General features: G+C 38.5%; 1 protein-coding gene across 3 annotated transcripts in view; it reads left to right on the forward strand.

Moving 5' to 3' along the window:
* Positions 1 to 18877, forward strand: part of Ctnna2 (catenin alpha 2) — a 1150887-nt gene that overhangs the window by 1084374 nt on the left and 47636 nt on the right. For all 3 annotated transcript variants that reach the window (XM_026787990.1, XM_013352850.2, XM_026787991.1), the window contains exons 14-15: positions 5394 to 5507; positions 14312 to 14493. In XM_026787990.1, the coding sequence (XP_026643791.1) occupies positions 5394 to 5507; positions 14312 to 14493 (296 nt within the window). The remainder of the gene's footprint in view (positions 1 to 5393; positions 5508 to 14311; positions 14494 to 18877) is intronic.

An 18877-nucleotide genomic window follows, 5' to 3' on the forward strand; every position in this document is an offset into this window, starting at 1 on the left:
AGGTCAGCCACAGCTGTCTTCTTCTATTGCTCTTCACTTTACTTTTGGAGACAGTCTCTCACTGAACCCAAAGCTTACTATCTTGGCTAGACTGGCTGGGGAGCAAGCCATAGGGATCCTCCTGTCTCCACATCCATGTGTGGGTTATAGAGTTATACCACTAAAAGCAGGTTTTTAAAAGTAACATTTTCACTTATTCCTTGAAAATTTCTAAGACACAGAAGGAGATTTTGATTAGTTATACCACGACTATATCCGTCCAACTCCTACCCTCCAGGCTCCCCAACATACCTACTTTCAGACTTCATGTTCTACTATTATTGTTATTAATTTATTTTAATTATATTTACATTTTGTTAACATTTATATTATTATAAATTTATGATAATTATTTATTATTGTTGTTGTTATCACTTGATTCCAATCAGAGCTGACCACATGGACCTGTGTGGCCATTTACCGTGGCATGGGCACCTTACCATTTCTCACATCCCCCCTCCCAAATGAGTGACTCCCCTCCCTCAGCAGCTATTTACTCTCAGTAGCTCCCCTACTTCCAGTGTGCATTGGGAATATGTCCGCCTTCTGTGGTTGATATTGTGCAGGTCTCGTGTAGACAGCTGTTATGAGTTCCTGTGATCAAAAGCCCTGCCATTTCCAGAAGACTAACTTTTACAATATTTTTCCCATCCTCCAGCTCTTACATTCTTTTGACCTCTTCTTCTTTGATGTTTCCGAACCTTGGATACCCTCATCTGAGGCTTAGAACTCACAATCATTTATTCTCAGCAGTTGGACCAGTTACTAGTCTCTGGGTTAACCCCCATCACTGCAAAAATAAATGTCTCTGGCCGAGATTGAAAGCAGCATCAAGCTATGGATATAAACATAAATATTGAAAATACATTTTGATAAGATGACCATTTGGAGAAACAACAGTAGGTCTTCCTTTAGGGCCTGTAATATCCTCACTCATGGTCTCTGGACCAGATTTTCAATACTAGGCATGAATTCCATCCTGTGAAGCAAGCCTCAAAAGCCATGTATGCCAGAGTTCCAAACTCACTCCTGTTTGATTAGCAAACACCTTTTCAACCAAACCATCTCCTCCTTTAGTCAGTTCCTTAGGCTATTATTGTTTTAATCCCCCCCCAATATTGGTTCCTGACTATAGTCATTTACATAAATCTCAGAGTCATTACTGTGCTAGGCAAGGCTTGCCATTGACTCTCTGGCTGTATAAGTGCCCAGGTCACTGCAGTGTTTGGACACAGTTCTACAGGCCCTGATATATTCTGCTTCCTTCTCTTGCATGAGGTTTTTCATTTTTTTTCCTCCCTTTTAAGAAGTAGTGAGAAAAGTGATGGCAATCTTGTCATCTCATCTGCCAGGAGAATTTACCAACTTGCTGCACTTGTTTCACAGTGCCTTCCAGAAGTGAGGATGTTCACAGAAAATCGCCTCTGTCCACAGCAAACACATAACCAGTTATTTAAACCAGATTCTCTCTCACCCCCACTTTAACTGACAGAATGCATACTGAGAGCCGCTCTTTCCCATTTCCCTTACATTGCCATGAAACAAAATTGAGCATCTGTAGACGATTGAGTGAATGTTAATGTGGCTGATTTGCCAGAGAGATGGAAAACTAAGATCTTTTTTATGCCCAAACACAGAAAATCACCAGGCATAGTGCAATACTGGCGTGGACAATGCCATTTTATGCCTGTCTGACCAATCTCAAGGCTATATTAGTAACTACTCCTGATAAATCAGACTAAAGATGCCAAGGAAATCAGCGTAATGAAAATGGGAACTGAGTCCCAGTGTCATCAGTACTGCTGCTAAATTTATAGCTCCATTGAAAGATTCACTCCTGGGAATTTCTATTGAGAGGCAGAAGAATTTCTCCTACAAACGAAGAGACAGTTTGTAGAGGAAAGCTGAGCAGAAGCCTCCCTCTCATCATGTGCAAGACCCACATCACCTCATGAAGGGATCATCGTAGAGTTTGTCATATGCAATAGTCTTTTTTAAAAATATTTATTTATTTATTTATTTAAGATTTCTGCCTCCTCTCCACCACCGGCTCCTATTTCCCTCCCCCTCCCCAATCAACTCCCTCTCCCTCATCAGCCCAAAGAGCAGTCAGGGTTCCCTATGCAATAGTCTTACAGGCATACCTCAAATTGCCTATTTAGAAAGTTTCAAGCAAGTTTCAAACCTTTTATTCTTTACTCTTCTATCTGCAAAACAATTAAAAAAGAAAAAAATCCAACCAAGCAAAAATATAAACCAACAAAAACAAATGCTGTCCACCTCAAAGAATGTGAAGAAATTTTTGTCAGTTTATATGGCACTAAAAGAAACTATGCTATCTACCTAGAAGGAGGGGAAGGGTTTTATTGGTTGGCTTATAGATTCATTCTTATCTATCTCCAGCACAAGACTTTAATGATTTGGCATGATCTTAATCTAACTCTACTCCCTCTATGTCCTTTATAATGTGAACAAACAAATAACAAAACACAAAAACCTTTACAGTTGGGGGTCAGATATACTTGGCTGTTTAGATCAAAATTCAGTTTGTTACTAAATCAAAGCCGTAGGATGTGTTACTGAACTTTTTTCTACCTGAAGTTCCTTGGCTGTAGATAGGGAATGGCTGTCACTTCCTTATGTTGGTATAATCTGAATGGACACTATAAAATAATCATTTAGTCCTTACTATTGTGCAGGAATTGGTATCTTCCATATTAAATTTTTTTGTTGAAGCTTGGTGTGGTGACATAGGACTTCAATGCCAGTACTTGGGAAGCAATGGCAGGTCTCTGAAGTCGAGGCCAATCTTATCTACATTGTGAGTTGCAGGCCAACCAGAACTGTATTATGAGACCTGAAACATTTTGGTGAATGAATTAATTTTAAATTCTAAATAATTATTCTGGCAAGCACTTTAATAATGACTAGATAATTTGTATAAAGTAATATTGGTACACACACACACAAACACACAGACACACACTCAAAGGTGACCACAGCAAAAAGAACCAATTTATAGAGAAGGGAGCCAAAACACAGAGATGTCAGATGGCCGGATGACATGCACGGGACCACATAGTGCTATATACTCAGGAAAGTTGGAGTGTAATCTTTCTATCTCATGTCCTAGAAAGCAAACAAAGTATTTCACAGAGTCTATGCACTGACATAGAAATCATCACTAATTTTGCTTTTTGAGAAAAGACTAACTAGGATGGAGAAAAATAATATTACAGACAAACCATAGTATAAATTTTTTTGAGAATAATTTCTATCTTAAAATATACATGGATTTTACACAAGTGTACTCTTGCTTGAATTAGAAGTTATGTTAAAAGTCAAGCTTAGATTTGCTGTTTGTCAGAGGAAATAAATATATAAAAATTTTATTTTCTCTCTCTAACAAACATATCTCACCACTAACAAACAACACCTATGGTTAAAGGATGGAAAATTATACACAGTAAATGAGCAAAGAAATAAGCAAGTATAGGTATTCTATTTTCTGAGAATATAATTTTCAAAACAAAATCAATCAGAAGAGACACTCATTAAAGGAAAAATTCCCAGAGACGATATTACTGTTCTAAACATTTATGAATCAAGCACATTGTTACCCAGTTTCTTGAAGAAAATCTTGTCAGAGCTAAAAGTCATGAATTGACCCCAATAATTCATTCTTATTCATAGTTATATCCTCAGATAAAATCTAATTAGGAAAACTCTGAAGATAAATGACATTATAAATCAAATGTATCTTTCTATAGAACATTCTACCAAAATAATGAAGAATAAACACTTGTTTTATTTCCCTACATTTTGTTTATTTATTTTACATCTTGACTGCAGTTTTCCCTCTGTCCTTTTCTCAAAATCCATCGCTCCACATAATCCTCTTCCTGATCTATTAAGAAAAGGGCAGGCATATGGATACTATGGATATCAACAAAACATGATGTGTCAAGTTGTAGTAAGACTAAGCATCTTACTATTAAGTACTAAGTAAGATGTAATAAGGCTGGGCAAGGCAACCCAGTATGAGGAATGGGGTCCCAAAAGTCAGTAAAAGAGTCAAAGACAAAGACAGCCCCTGTTCCCACTTTTAGGAGTCCCAGAAGAACACTATGCTACTCAACTGTCACATATATTCAGAGGGCTTAGGTCATTCCCATGCAGGCTTCCTGGTTGTCAGTTTAGTCTCTGTGAGTTCCTATGAATTGACTTTTTGGGTTTTCCTGTGATGCCTTTGATCCCTCTGGGTCCTACAATTCTTTCTCCCCCTCTTCATCAAGATTTCCCTTACTTAAGCTAATGTTTGTCTATGGCTCTTTATGTCTGTTTTCACCAGTTGCTGGGTGAAGCCTCCTCTCTGATGACTATTGGTCTAGGCACCAATCTATGAGTATAGTGGAATAACGTTAGGCACCATTATATTGGTATTATTTCCTACAGTAGCATTTGGTTCTATCCAAGGTCTCTGGGTTATCTAGCCTCTGGGTCCTGGTGCTCCAGGCAGTGACAAGAGTGGGTTCATTCTCATGGCATGGGACTCAGGCCGGACCAGTTATTGGTTGGCCACTTGCCCAATCTCTGTGCCACCATTACCCCAGCACATCTCATAGTCAGAACAGACTGTAGGCTGAAGGTTGTGGCTAGATTGGTTTCCCAATCCCTCCACTTTAAGTCTTGCCTGATCACAAGAGTTAACCAATTCAGGCTATAGATATATCTTCAATTGCTAGGTGTCTTAACTGGGGTCATCTTTGTAGATTGCTGGGAGTTTCTCTTGTAGTAGATTTTTCCATGGCCCCCAAATTCTCCCCCTTTCCAGTCATCTCTTCTAGTACTGTCTCTGACCTGGTTCTTCATGTCCCATCCCCACCAACCTCTAGTGTACCCACACAATCTTTTCTATTCCCCCTTCCCAGGGAAACCTGAGTGTCCTCCTTGGATGGTCCTTGTCACCTAGCTCCTCTGGGTCTGTGACTTGTAGCCTAGTTATCCTTTACTTTACAGCTAATCCCCACTTACAAGTGAGTACATTCCACGTTAATGCTTCTGGATCTATATTACATCACTCAGGATGATCTTTTTCTAGTTCCTTTCTAGTTGTTTTTGAATTTCATGATGTTATTTTTTTTTAACAGCTAAGTAAAACTCCATTGTGTAAATGCATACCATTTTCTTTACCCACTTATCACTTGAGGGGTTTTCATGATGATACCAGTACAGGTAGTCACACTACATGTAAGATGTTAGAAACTCTTTCTTTGGGACTTTTAGACTTTGAAATGAAATGTGTGGGTAAGGGTGAACTAATTCTCTGTCTCTTTTTGTATGTTGTTATTTAGACTCCAGAAGAGCTAGAAGATGATTCTGACTTTGAGCAAGAAGATTATGATGTGCGTAGCCGGACAAGTGTTCAGACTGAGGATGACCAGCTCATTGCTGGGCAGAGTGCACGGGTGCGTGGACATTAACCACTTTGGATGACTGCCCAGGGGAGAAACTCACACAAATCGCTGAAGGAAATTTCTGAACTTCAGATGCTGAGAACCCAGACATCTTTGGTTCGGTAGTTTGGGGTATCCCTTGGGTAGCCTACAGCAATGCACACTGTTCATGATGGTAGCAACCACCACTGTTCCCATTTTCTTTTATTCCTCCCCAATCTCTGTCCACTAGATGTAGCAGCTGCATCTAAGTACTACATACTCTAACATGTATAGGGGATTGTATTTGGCTTGAGGGTAATAATTTGATAGACAGGGACCATCTATCGCTTAAATTTTGAATTGCATCTGCCATAATTCTGAGTAAAACCTCCAAGTTCAGAAATAGCACAAGAGGTAACAGTAAATGGAAAATTAAAGTACTTCTTTGTTACTGGCTTGATAATTGCTACTTAGTTTACGGTAGAGTTGATAGGAAAGATCATGTTGACTCAAGGGTATTGGGTAAAGAGAAATCTTTGTTTTTCCCTAATGCTTATCTGTTTCCAGGGCCCAGTATTTTCTTAAATGATAGAAAGAAGTTACACAATGTTTATGAGTTTTGAGTTTTAGGGATAAATTAAGCAATAAAATATAACAGATTTGTCAAACAGATGAACACTTGGTAGCCTGGATCACAGCACAAGTAGTATAATGAACATCCCCCAGCTGGGCCAACAATGGGAATTGTGAAAGAAAAGTAAAAAACAACAAATTAAGAGAGTAAAATAAAAAGGACTAAAATAAAAAGAAAATGTGTTCCAAATGACTGTACCTAAAACCTACTTTACCTTTTGTACTATAGACCTTGGTATCTTTGTTCTAGAGGCAAATGAATGAAAAAAAATACAGATGCAAATTGATAGAGACACAGGGGTAAAAATTCAGATACTACAGGCACAATGGCATATGGTACAGTAGCACACAAATTTATTTTTGAGAATAAGATAAAAGAATTGTGAGTTCAAGAGTAACCCTGGCCAAATAGTAAAGACCTTATGCCTATAGCCAGATACTGAGGGTGTTGCTCACTAGTAGAATGCTTGACTAGCAGCACAAGGCCTTAACTGACCAGGGGAACAGAAAGTATAGTGGGAATGATTTCTTATTAATAAAGAAACTGCCTAGGCCCATTTCATAGGCCAACCCTTAGGTAGGCGGAGAAAACAGAACAGGATGCTGGGAGAAAGAAGCTGAGTCAGTGAGTCGCCATGGTTCTCCCACGACAGACGCAGGTTAAGATCATTCCTGGTAAGCCAGCTTGTGGACTGCAAAGATTAATAGAAATGGGTTAGATCAATATGTAAGAGCTAGCCAATAAGAGGCTGAAACTAATGGGTCAGGCAGTGTTTAAAAGAAAAAAAAAGAAAAAAAAAGAAAAGAAAGTATAGTATCTCTTATTTCACAAACTTTGGTTTTGATCCATAAAAACAAATGCTAGTAGCACTCTGAGAGATATGTGTTGCTTGAATTCTCTGACATTCAGACTTATTTTTGTCAGATGTTACCCATACGCTTCCTTGGCAGCATTCTTTTGAGGATGACTTGATCTTTATAGAATAATCGTACATTTGCCTTATAGTAAATGCTCAATAAAAGTCCGACTCTGATCATTATTCTTCTTTGGAAAAGAAGGTCTCTTTTGAACACAGTACAGTGACATCAAAGAGTTTGAAAGAGCATAAAATCTCCATTGAAAACTCCCCAAAGATTCTTCAATCTTGCCTAAAACATCAAGATTTGCGAAGGTCATTAAGCCAGAATCTTTTGTCTGTTGGCATACCACCAAACTCATTAATCAAGCCAATTCATCTTTAAAATTAAGTAAAACCAGCATTTTCATGTCAATGACAAAGGACAAGTTTGAGTAATTCATCCAAACATTAATCAATTCTGAGTTAATTTTATTGACTGACTCTAGCCCTGGTTCCACTGATTTGTGTCCCCAAAGAATAAGATACATTATACAAGCTTTATCTTGCTTTGCAATTGCCATCTTGTGAAGATGGACTGAATAGTCTACATTTAATGAGATTAGGTTTCACATATTTTTCTCTTTCACACATTATTTTTATGTTGTGTATCAAGTCAGTGATGATGGATAAAAACAAATTTTAAATGGTTCCTCTTGATCATTATTTTTTCACTCTGGTGTTTATTTTCAGAGTGAAGTATGATCAGGGTCTACAAGAGTTAAGGACCAGGTTGTCTTATTTGCTACTTGCTAATTTGTCTTGGAGGTCCATCCCATGTTATGGATTAACTTGCAGCCAACAATTCAAATTCTCATGTTAGCCTCAATCAGGAATATAGAATTATGACTACTAAGTTGAGAATAAGAGGGCATATCAAATAGCTAAGGTAAGAGATGGTTGAACTTTGGACCACCAGTGTTTGACAAGCTGCTAAGAACTGTGAAGGAAGTCAACTTTGTGTTTGACACAGGAGTTAGGTCTTCCAAGTAGACAGTCTTTACTGATAATGGCCTTATTTTTTATTTTTATTCAGGAAAATATTCCTCTCTGAAAAGGGCAAGGAAAAGAATGTTAAACCGGAAAATTAACTTTTAGCACCTTCTTCCAACATTCCTCTCAAATGTCAGAGAGAGGATTTTATTTCTTTTATATGGCATTTTCTGATGCTTTAGTTCAATGTTTACATGGCTATGAGTAGGTATTGTTGTATGTGCATATGTGGACTGGCACATATACTCAGTGTGTATATCAGAGGAGAACATCACACACTGTGCTCTATCCGTCTCCACCTTATTCTCTTGATACCATCTCTGTTACAGAAAAGAGGTTTCTGTGTTTCCCCCATCTCTTTCCAACCTTTAATTTCCATCCCCTGTTTCTGCCCAGGTATTGAGGTTTGGAGTATTATGTGGTCATGTGTGACATTTTATATTGGTTTGGTATACATGGATTCAGGTTCTCTTGTTTGTGCCATGAGTATTCTTAACCACTGTACAGTCTCCAAGGATTTTGTCTGTAACACTTTGAAGGTAAGTAGAAGGAAGAATGGGATTGGATATGACAATCTACTCATACATAGAGGCTATCTTATAGTATAGTCTTAGACATAGCACCTTACACTTTTACAGAACTATTTTAGGCATATGCATGTTTTGACTTTTTACAAGTCTGTGCACCATGAGCATAACTGATTCCTGTGGAAGTCAGGGGAGGTTATCTCTGGAATTTAGTTACAGATAGTTGTGTGTGGCCAGATGGGTGCCGGGAATTGAACCTAGAGCCTCCAGAAGAGATGACTCATCACTTCAGCCCTTGACATGACATCTTAAATCTGTTTCTTCACATGTTTCCATAGTGTAAGTAGGTCAACAGCAATTCTCTGGCTCTTAACCTTAGTGATAGAATTTATTCCTTTGAGGGTGTGCAGAACTGACTGTTAAATGTGAGTTCTGACTACTCAGGTAACTTTGCTAACTCTCTTTTGCATGCCTAATTTCCAATGTGCTAGTGCCTGTGCAGGTGTGAACTCCACTCCTCATGTCGGTTTCTGTCCTAGTTCTCCCTCTGATGCTGCAGGAAAATATGTACGACAAATAATAAAAACCCAGAGACAGATATTGGGGTTCAATCTGAAAACCAAAAAAGCAAAGCAGCCAAGCCACTAGAAAAGTCTTACCTCAACTAAGGCTGGACAACCACAGACCAAGCAGACTAAGCAGTCTAAGTCTAAGAAGGCTAAGCAGACTAGGCTGACTAAACAGATTAGGCAATCAGAGCCTCTCTCTCCTTCCATTTTGTCTTCCCTCTAGTGATGGGATTAAAGGTGTGTGACGCCCTATTTTTAGGATTAAAAGTGTGACCTCCCACTACCTGGATTATTTTCTGCATTGATCTGTGTAGTCCAGGGTTGCCTTGAACTCCCAGAGATCCATCTGCCTCTATCTCCTAAATCCTGAGATTAAAGGTGTGTGTCACCATTGCCTGACCTCTGGTGACTTACCTTTGCCTTTGAGATCTCTAGGAAAGCTATATTTATTAAAACATAAATAAAATATCACTATAAAGATACCTGACACAAAGCAACATAGAGGAAGGAAAGGTTTCTTTTAGCTCAGTATTCTACACAGTCCAATCTTTGTGCGATAGTTAAGGAAACTGAAACAATTAGTCACATCCACAGGCAAGAGCAGAGAGAAAATCAGTATATGCATGTTTAGTGACCACCAACTTTCCATACTTCTCTACAGTCCAGGTTCCAAAACCAGGGCTGTGCTGCTGCCCACTTTGATGCTGGGCACTGACATCTCAATGGATAGATACAATATGACATGCCTACAGACCTCAATGGGAGGAATATCTGTTTTCCAATCCAAACAGTAAGACTGGAGGTCAACCCAACTGTTTAACTATTTACATTTATTAGCCGGCTTCAAAGTCAAGTGCGGAGAAATATCCCCTTGAGTTTTCACCCCTTTTATAAATTTTCTTGCCCTTAAATCCCTTGTAATAAATTCTGCTTTTTGCCTAGGAAAATGATTCTTGCCAGTTTGGGGACCCTTGCATTTCAAAGGTGGACCCTGGGACACGTACCTGGAGATTTATATTGAAGAAGAGTTTTAATCCCTTTGAATGGCTGCTATTTGTATCAGTGACATGCACTTTGAACTCAATAGGAAGAATTTATTAATCATAAAAAGTGAATGATTGGCTGTCCAGAGAAAAGGCAGGGAACCTAGGACAAAGGCTTGAGTTCTTGTGGATTTTGGTCTTTGATGTTCCCAGTTTGGAACCCAAATCAGCCTGGGTAGAGCCAGAGGAACTGTATATGCCATGTATGGATCAAGGCTACAGAAACTAGAGATCCCATCACCGGGACAGGAAACAGATTTGTCTCCTTTCCCCTGGCCATGCAAATAATTTTTCTCATGTTGCCTTAGTTTGAAGGAATGAACAATTATATGTTATATATGTCACATTGAATTTGATTTTAATGTAGCCAGCCTTCTATTTCTTTTCTACTTAGAATGACTTTTTGTGTTAACATTTCAAACTGCTGAGTTACATTGATAAGACCTAATTAAAACTCATGTGTTGCATTTTAATTTGATTAACTTGCAAATTTTGCAGTTGTGATCTACTGTTTATAGATAACCTTTTTTTAAATTCCAGTTTCAGGAAAGGTCAATAATGAATTTTTAAAAGCCAAGAGCATTTTAAGAATATTCAAGAAAAGCCCTGAGCTCGTCGACATCCACAGGGCAGCAGAGGCAAATGTAATGACACTTGAACTCCAGTCGCACCCCATTAAGTGAATTCTGCAGATCGAGCACCCCTGCAGTTAAATAGCACCCCCTCCCTTGCAAATCTGCTTTGAAGGGGCCAGTCTTTCCTCTGAAATGTGTCATCAGAAAATGCCTGTCATTTCTGATGACCTATCTTGAGTGACATTGATGCCTTGGGCAGGAAGATGCTTAACCATTTGTCAGAGGCCACTGAGCTTCTGTTCCGAGCTGGAAGTCAGGGGCGCTAGTTTTGGGAAGCACTTTTAGGAATCAGAAGTAGGGCAGTAATGCAAATTAAAGAACAAGGGGCTGGAGGTTGAAGAGATGGCTAATCAATTAATAAGACTTGCTACTCTTCCAGAGGACTTGAGTTCAGTTGCCCACACTCTTGCTGGATGCCTATAAGCTCCTGTAACTCTAGATTCAGAGAGATCCAATACCTTTCCTGACCTCTGTAGGAACTTCTCTGTAGTTGTATAAAGCTGCACACACACACACACACACACACACACACACACACACACACACACTTAAAAGTAAAATAAAATAAAATTACAAAATTTAGAGTGTAGGTATGGTACACCTACTTTCAGTCCTGGTACTGGCGAGACAGAGCAGTGATCTTTGTGAATTCAAGTCCATTCTAGCCTTCATAGTGAGTTTCAGGCTAACCAAGCCTATATAGTGAGATCCTGTCTTAAAAAGAAAAAAGGAAAAAAAAAAACAAGCAAACAAAAATTAGAAAGAAAATCAAGGTCATTGATATTTAAATGGTAATTTAAGCAAAAAAGAGCCAAATGCTATAGTTGACAGGAAAGTGTCCACCCTCCAATGCAAACATTCACAGTTATGCGAATGAAAGTATACGTATATTATTTCCCATGTGTGTCCTAAATGGACAGTCTGCTGTCTGCTAGTGGTCCTACTGTATTTTTTTTTGTTTTCTTTTTTGTTTTTTGTATTTTTAATAGAGAGAGGCAGCCAGTGAACAAACTTAATAATGGTCCCCTAGGATTAGTGCTGCCTAAATAAAACATGAATATCTCTTTTGTGTGAAGAAGCCGTGTGAATCAAGAAGATAGGAGTACTTCAGATTAAAAATGTGTATTTAATATTTGTTAGTTAAGCCAAGTGAGAAATTTCGGGCCTTCTTTTTAATATGGAACTACAAATAAAGTTTATGAAGGCTCTTTGTATGTTATGAATCTTTGTAAAGTTTATGGAAATACTTTAAAATATTTCCAAACATAGCATGTTAAATATTTTAACTAGCATATTTCTATCAGTCTTCTTTCTACTTTATGCTAACATACAGACCCATACTATATGAGGTTCATGTGAACATGCATAAACGTCTACATATGTAAACCCTTACTCTCTAAAATTTTATGGAAGTTTAGTAGGCATGACTCTGTAAGAAGGTACATCATCCAGGTTCCCATGAGTTCAAGCTAACATTTCTCTGGCCCATGAAACTCTATCATAAGGGTATATGACTTGGTAGGCAGAACTGGACTTTCAACTGCCTTTTCTCCACTGGGCTGAGTTTTTCATATAATTTGTGTATGGCTGTAAGGTGATGTCGTTGTACACAGTAGTGAAAAATGTTTTTGGCTCACTGCCTTGGTTTGAATTCTCATTCTCCAAATTATAAATTTGGACCAATCTAATTCAGGGAATTGTTCATTTCAGACTCTATGCTGTATCAATTGGGCAGATGGAGCTAACAGGGGCGACTTCCTTTTGCTTCTTCTTGTGGACTAAACAAACACACATTTAGAATACCTCCATTTACTCACTTAACAAACATTAGGTTTCCCGCTTACACAGCCTTTGTCTCTTTTGAGAACTCATAGACAACAGAACTATAGGAGAAGCTAAAGAACTATCCAAAGACCGTGTCTGTCAAATCTTTTGCAGGTGGCCATGGGCAAACATTTCACTTGGAACATAGTATAAAAACGGTGTTTAATCAACAAGTTTGATTCTAACTTCTAGTATGATTGGGCATCATATAAACCTTGGTAGTTATAGCCTGTAAATCACTCATGAATATTTAAATGATCAATTACCCAATCCTTGCTTGTAGAAGAAATTCAGGATAGATAGCTGAGAGATGTAAACCACAGTATGTTTTATTTATCTGATTAATACATTCCCATGTATCAAGGCTGTTTCTGTACAAATATCTTATATTGTTGATCAGTGACATTGAACATATGGCAAACAACACTAATGCATGACTCAACACAGCTATCTAGCTCTTGTATTTTTTTTTCAAAGAGAAAAATAGTAGCCTTTTTTCCTTAGAGATACTTAGCACCATGCTTAGGAACTACCCTGCATGGTGGTGTCACCACTGAGAGCAGCACATCGATATGAAAAGTGTAGTGCAAGGAGACTGACAAATGGATCCTTGTTTACAGTTAGAGAGATGATTGAAGGCAGAGGATGACGTTGTTCAGCATGATCTGGGAACGCACACATAGGTGACTCAGAGTTTTCTGCTTCTCGCATCATTTGCAAGTGACTGGAGAAGTGTTTCAAGTATTGATTTGGGGTTTACAAATATATTTAGAAGAATCAGCAAATTTGCAAATGAAGAGTGTGAAAAGCAAGAAGACTCCTCTTTTTTTTTTCCTACATTCCCTTACCCAGCAACTTCTGCAATTCAACCTTTGCTTCCTAATCTCATTCAGCCTCAGCAGCCCCAATCTCTGAAAATCCGAGAGCCCAAATGCTCTGACACTTGAAACACTATGTATTATGTTAAATATAAACATTTTTTATATTTCCTCAGTATCTTAGAGTTTTCCATTAGGGACATTCTCCCTAGTCTAAATGTTTTCTGTGTAGGCATCTTAGAAAGGGGATAGAAATCTGGACTTCCATTTCAATGCCATTACATATTCAAAGGCTCTCCAAAGACCCATGATCATCCAGGAAGATGGGGAAAAAATGAATAAAGGATGCCATCCACTAAATTTCCTAATAAGGGAATCTTATTTGTGTCAGTTTCCTATTGATACTTTCATTTTTACTCAAAGAAAGTCTTTTCACGGCACACTAGTTGGATGCTCAAATATTGTTTAAAATTCCTCTTCTTCCAAGCAACAGAAGGATTTTTTTTCCCTTTCCTCTCTGAACAGCTTCCAGCATTGAAAGAGTACATTCTTTCATCTGGTAAAAGTTTCCTGAGACCAAATATAAAAAATGTTAAGAATAGATTCTTTTGAACAAGTGTATGCCATCAAAGAGACAGGGAAGCTCTGCTACTGTCAGTGTGTCTACACTTGGATCTCTCTGTATCATTTATATAAGGGGGGGGGGGGCTGGAGGACCTGGCCAGCCTGTCCTCTTGTCTTGGCTGCAATAGAGAAGACACACATCTTTTAGAATGATGGGGCATCATATAAACCTTGGCAGTCTAAGTGTGCCATCCAATGAGAGCAGAGTGAACATGTCGTTTTTAATTCCTTCATCACCATTAGTCATGCTTCTCCCCCTGTAACCCACACAGGCCATCATGGCGCAACTACCACAGGAGGAGAAAGCAAAAATAGCTGAGCAGGTAGAGATTTTCCACCAAGAAAAAAGCAAGCTGGATGCTGAAGTGGCCAAGTGGGATGACAGCGGCAATGACATCATTGTGCTGGCCAAGCAGATGTGTATGATCATGATGGAGATGACAGACTTCACAAGGTGAGGCCCAGAGGTAGGGAGATGGCCATGTTCTTGCTAAAGCCACATGTGTAGCACTGGCTATTCACAGGAAAGCCTGTTGAAATAGTAAAGTGCTATAACAAAGAAAGGTGAAGCTCTTAGTCATTTACACTTACAAGTCAAGATGTTTACCTGTGGAGGGGAGTGGATTTATTTCTGCTTATAATTATGATTGCTTTAGTTATCTATTATAAGGCACTCATAAAAACAAACCCCCAAGGGTTGGGTAACTCATCTGCGTTCTGTACTGGTTTTAAATATGTTTAAGTACTATTCAGAAGAAAAAGTGAATGTTTTGTTCATTTCTTGTTGGAAAAATATGTGCATGTTTCTATGTGCATTTGTTTGTTCCATGTGTTCTAACAAAACATGACTTAGCACTGTTTTTGGTTCCCATCTCAACCTACTATACCAGGAGTTATGGCCGACAGATGAAGATGACAAAACTCTTACAGGGAAATTGTGAACATTTTTCTTTTCCATCTGAGCAGCCTTTCTCATAGGTCGGAAAGGAGCCAACATTCTGACAGGAGCCTTTGCTTCACCACAAGTCATGGGTGCTTGTGTCATTCCCTTTGGTGTCTTCCTAAGAGGGCAATGACAACTGTCTCTGCCCTTCTGAGCTACATAAAGGGCAATCAGATGCAGAAAAAAAAAATCACAGGGGAAAGGGCCCTTCATTCTGAAGGAGAAGATGAAGTGGTATGGAGCAAGTCCTTAACATTGTTTGCAGGAGGGTAGCATAGCATTCACAAACTTCTCAGGAGAGGATTTACCCCAAATGCATGATGCAAGTAGGAACTATCTTGACAAACACAAAGCATCTGGCAGGCCCGTTCACAGTCTTTTTCCAAATGCTGTGTTTGTGTTTGTTTGTAATGTGTGCATACAAGTAGAGGAGCATGTGTTATGGCATGTGTGTGGAAGTCAGAGTCCATCTTTAGGTACTCAACGTCACTTCTACCCTCTCTCTTGTTCTCTACTGCTCTGTGCTCCCCATTTGATAACCTATGGGATTGGATGGATCCACCTGTTTCTGCCTGCCTCTTGCCATGGGCATATTAACTGAGATTACAGGTGCACCTTCTGCACCTGGCATTACAAGGGTAGCTTCTTGGTGATCTGAACCCCTGTATTCAACTTTGTACAACAAGTGTTTTATTTACTGAGCCATCTCCATAGGTCAAGATTTAATTTCTGATTTTTAATTTTCCTGTGAAAATTAAAAAAATTCTGTAACTTTAGGTTAGTGTAACTGATACATCATTAGGGTAGAATATGAATCAAAATTAATGCTACATCATAGGATAGTATTGTGCCACAGCATATGCGTATATACATATACAGATGCATATATATATATATATATATGAAAATTAATAGACCACTCATTTAAGTTTATTTTTATCATATGTGAAGATGTTTTGTGGTTGAGTATTCTGTGATAAAATCATGCAAGACATATAGCAACGTCAGATTATCACCTAGTGGGTGAGAACATTTTTAATAATTGTTGACTGCTTCTTATAAGGAAAGGCAAGAATTGATTATACAGAACATGGCTATGTCATCCCCTTTACCCTTTACCTCGGGCAAATATGTACTAACGACATTACTTGGCTCCTTTTCCAAATCTTTCAAAATTGTTTTGATTCTAGCGAAATGATTTCAGTGTTAGGACTGTGACCTTCGAGAGCTTTAAATGTCATCATATTCATTCAAAGTTCAAGTTTGTACATTTAGTTAGTCTCCTTCAGCTTCACAAATGTATTTCTAACACACAAAATAATATCGGGGGGAAAGTCCGAGCCATTATTTAAGTCTGGATTGCCTACAAATCAGACGGTGATGGCAGCCTCAGTCATTGCTTCCTAAGGCCCACGATGACTTCATTTGCTTGCTTTCAACATTTTATTAGTATTTTATCTGATGGATATTATGCAACCCATTAATAACATCAGTGAAACAAATAATCTCATTAGTTTGAAGTGAATAATGAATCCAGTCACGTTGCTAGTTTAGATCAGAAGAACATTTTGTAATTTGCATTATATATGTGTGGTCAAGGAAGATAAATATATTTGAGAGGGTCCTATCCAATGATGGTGAATAACACAGGCTCTTTATTAGTCAAAGCATCATTTTAAAACTGAAAAGAAAGCTGGTTCAATTTCCTACAGAATTCATGTAAGAATTTTTTTGTGCTGATCTGAATAATGAACTGTCCAGCTTGTTACAGGTTATCATTTTTCCTAATGCTTGATGAGCTCTCCCTTGCTCTCTCTCTCTCTCTCTCTGCTCTATAAACACACCACACACACATACCTGCACACACGCATGCATGTGCACGTGCATTTGTGTGTATGCATGCGTACACATGTGTGAGTGTGTGTGTAGCTAATGAAAACAAAACCATGGGAAGGTATAAACCGACAGTGCAGCCCAGGAGACTGAGGCTTGCTCGCCTTGCCATCTGTGCATTCTCATTGTGAGCGAAGTAGCACCTGACTGTGTCTTTCTTCATGGCCTCTCACCTAAGTTACTGCATTCAGTCTTGTTTATTATTATTACTGAAATTGCATTTTCTACTTCAAGAAGGAGTAATTGTAGCCTTATACAGCTAAACATTCCTAAGTACCATTTCCTATTATTTAAAGTTTATATAGAGTTGATTAGAGACTGTAGCCTGACTCCTCTATTCAAGTGTTTATAGGGCCTGTAGGTCTCACAGTCACCATTAATTTATTATTGTGCTCTATTATTCATGTCACTGGATATTCATTAACTGGATTCCCACATCTCCATGAGTCCACTCAGTTCTTCAAATGGAAGAGGGGGTACCTGGCTATTCATGAACTATTTCCTTCATGGGGTATAAAGGAACTGTTGGGTTTCACATTCCTTTCTTTCCTTGGCTCTTTCTTTATAATCTAATGGGCAAAAGCTGAAGTACCATCCCTTGTACAGCAAATTCATACTTCTTGTGTCATTTTGAGAAAGTGCTGTGTACCAGTCTGGTGTTGCCCAACCAAGAGGCATGCAGACAGCCTTAGTTCAGCCTTAACTGAATAAAAAGGATCAAAATTCTCTTGTAAACATTAACGTAAAGGGAGTAGGAAACTGGGGATGAGGTGGAAATAATCTGGACATAATCAATTATAAAACACCAAGCAATGAACTAAAATTCATACAATACTTGTAAACTTTGTTCTGCTTTAGTTAAGAGGCTCACTCCCTCATCTCAGAGATTTGAGCTGGCATTTCAATATCATTCCTTCCCCTTCTCTTTTTACACTACAACTGGTCAACAGAGACAGCTATCTAACTTGCTTACATCAAACTTTTCCTCTTTCACTGTACCCTTAATGCCTGCCTTTTTGTCCATCTGTTTCTGGTTTGTGCTTCAATGGCATGACCAAAATAATACACCTATAAGAGTTGAACTCATGACTCTCAGATCCTTCCTGACATTTTAGGATTTACTAGATTCTGTATGTTGTTTTTCTAAGATACCTATCTGTGCTTTACTTGCTGTGGCAAGCTTGTGTATGTGCATATGTGTGTGCATATGTGTGTGTGCATGTGGGGGGCATATGTATGTTATGTTGGTGGACATGAAAGGGTATGATTAGGGTGTCAGTTTGTTCCTTCCACTGTATATTTCAGGGTTTGAATTCAGGTCACCTTGCTTGGGGTTCAGACACTTTTATCCACTAAACCGTCTTGCTGGTCCTGGGAGAATTTCTTAGAGCATTTTTCTTTTGAAACAGTGGTTCTAGAGAGGCTTTTTATGATCCCACATATTTACAAATACCCTCATTGCATTTCCTTTCTAGAGAGTTACATTTGACATTAGCAAACTAGATGTGTTGAGAAGGCTATAGAAAATAAACCCTTTAAATTTGAATTAACTTTGAATTAGAATTCTGCGTACTGAATACTTTGCTCACAATGTACTGACACATTGCTATTGCCCATTAAGACTCACAGGCTTTTTGTAAAATAAATGCAAATTAGTTGGCAAATGGGAGCTCACAGCACTGAAGTAATAGTTTTCCCAGCTTGACTCTCTTTTTGGAGTGACCACTTCTTGGGAAAGACTCCAAATATTGGTCTTTATGTACAAATCAGCTGTACTTAAATGAAAGATATTGCAAGATTCTGCATAGTAGAGAAGTAATAGACTTCATTTCTAAGAACACTAACAACACGTTCTAGGTGAGACAATAGAATGATTCCTGCCATTAGGGACACAAGGTTCTCTAAAACACCCTTTCAAGCTTCCCCACTGTAGACTTGACTCTAAGATACAGAAACATCAGGATGTGTGTCCTCATTTTGAGATAGGCTGCAATAAACATGA

The sequence above is a fragment of the Microtus ochrogaster genome (genome assembly GCF_000317375.1).
Source record: "Microtus ochrogaster isolate Prairie Vole_2 chromosome 14 unlocalized genomic scaffold, MicOch1.0 chr14_random_3, whole genome shotgun sequence".
Lineage (NCBI taxonomy): Eukaryota > Metazoa > Chordata > Mammalia > Rodentia > Cricetidae > Microtus > Microtus ochrogaster.